Source organism: Rattus norvegicus, chromosome 3 (genome assembly GCF_036323735.1).
Source record: "Rattus norvegicus strain BN/NHsdMcwi chromosome 3, GRCr8, whole genome shotgun sequence".
Classification (NCBI taxonomy): Eukaryota; Metazoa; Chordata; class Mammalia; order Rodentia; family Muridae; genus Rattus; species Rattus norvegicus.
Window position 1 is genome coordinate 93,723,108 of NC_086021.1, and position 2,001 is coordinate 93,725,108.

Below are 2,001 nucleotides of genomic sequence, written 5' to 3' on the forward strand. Positions count from 1 at the left end.
TGATGCAGAGGTCCTGGAGGAATACTAAATACTGGATTGTTCCTCATAGGTTGCACAGACAGCTTTCTTATAGAACCCAGGACCAACATTGCAGAGATAGACTTATCCACAATCACTTGGACCCTCCCACATAAATCACTCATGAAGCCAATGACTCATAGTCTTGTCCATAGTTCAATATTATGGACAAATTTCCTTGCTGCAGGATTCTTTCTACTCTCTATTGAGGCTACCTGTGTCAATTGGACAAAAAAAACAAAACAAGTAAACAAACAACCAAACAAAAAATAAATAAAAAATCAGCCAACCATCATGCATGTAACTTTTAAATCTTGGCCTTTGGAGAGCAAAAAAGAAAGGGAATTAGGCTTTTCTAAAATTCTTCTTAAATAAAAATCAAGGTATCAATTTAAATACATATGGTTTTTCTTTTAACATAGTGTTTCTAATAAACATTTCTTCATTCTTATCAAGAGGCTATGTGTTTATGTTAAAAATGTAAACAAAACCATGTATTCTTTAAACATAGTACAGAAAATGCCAATTGTTCAATGTCAGAGTTATAAATCAAATAGTACCAGACCTTCTTTAGTTCCTGGCATCCACAAAAATCTGAAATATATCTCTTAAATATTGTGTTTGGAAACAGTGTGGGTATACATTTTTATTTCTTTAGTAGCATGTTTAAAATCATGAAATAACCTTATTTTGAATTGTCTTACTTTTCCACCTGTACCATATTTTTGATTTCTCTAAAAGAGAAAAACTCTGTAGTCATGGAATTTACAAATGGAAACTACACATTGGTCACTGAATTTATCCTCTTAGGATTTCCAACACGACCTGAACTCCAAATCATCTTATTCCTTCTGTTTCTGATGTTATATGGTATGATATTGATAGGGAATATTGGCTTGATGTTGTTAATTAGGACGGACTCACATCTTCAAACTCCTATGTACTTTTTCCTCAGCAACCTCTCCTTTGTAGACCTTTGTTATTCCTCAGTCATTGTTCCCAACATGCTTGTTAATTTCCTCTCATCAAAGAAATCTATCTCTTACCTTGGCTGTGCGTTGCAATTTTATTTCTTCTGCACATTTGCAGATACTGAATCCTTTATCTTGGCTGCCATGGCTTATGATCGCTACGTTGCCATTTGCAATCCTTTGTTATACACAGTTGCAATGTCCAAGAGTCTCTGCACATGGTTAATCGTGCTGTCATATGTTGGTGGCAACATGAGTTCCCTTGTTCACACATCTTTCGCCTTTATTCTGAAATATTGTGACAAAAATATCATTAATCATTTCTTCTGCGACCTCCCTCCTCTCCTGAAGCTTTCCTGTACAGACACGTCCATTAATGAGTGGCTACTTTCCACTTATGGGAGTTCCGTGGAGGTCATCTGTTTCTTCATCATCATCATCTCCTACTTTTTCATCCTTCTCTCAGTCTTGAAGATCCGGTCTACGAGTGGGAGAAAAAAAACCTTCTCCACATGTGCCTCTCACCTGACCTCTGTGGCCATCTATCAGGGCACACTTCTATTCATTTATTCTCGGCCCAGCTCCCTATATTCCCCAAATACAGATAAAATCATCTCAGTGTTCTACACCATTATTATCCCAGTGCTGAATCCACTTATTTATAGTTTGAGAAATAAAGATGTAAAGGATGCTGCCAAGAAAGCTCTAAGGTCTAAAATACAATCCTCATGACAAAGAACTCTTCAAGATGCTTCTCATTCCAACTACAGATGCCTAAGTTGGAACTTCTGGCAACAGGAGCAACGAATATAAATATTCAACTAACAAAAACATTCAATAACACAGAATCATTTCTTAATCCCTACTCATAGTACTCTCTAAGGTGTTAAAAGTGACGCTTTTGGGTTGGTGGTTTTTATTTTTTTGGATGAAATTAATACAATTGATGTCATTTAAAACATTATAGGTATAAAAAGTTAAAATGATATTATCTTAATAAACGGATACAAGG

General features: G+C 35.5%; 1 protein-coding gene across 1 annotated transcript; it reads left to right on the forward strand.

Annotated features, from left to right (window-relative positions):
- The first annotated feature begins 776 nt into the window (after positions 1–776).
- Or5i1 (olfactory receptor family 5 subfamily I member 1) lies at positions 777–1,721 on the forward strand. The gene has a single exon (NM_001000329.1). It carries the CDS (start codon positions 777–779, stop codon positions 1,719–1,721), a length of 945 nt encoding a protein of 314 aa, NP_001000329.1.
- Positions 1,722–2,001: the final 280 nt, after the last annotated feature.

What these genes read in the sequence shown, in the direction of transcription:
- Or5i1 (NM_001000329.1), top strand. Translation starts at nt 777, where the DNA reads ATGGAATTTACAAATGGAAACTACACATTGGTCACTGAATTTATCCTC.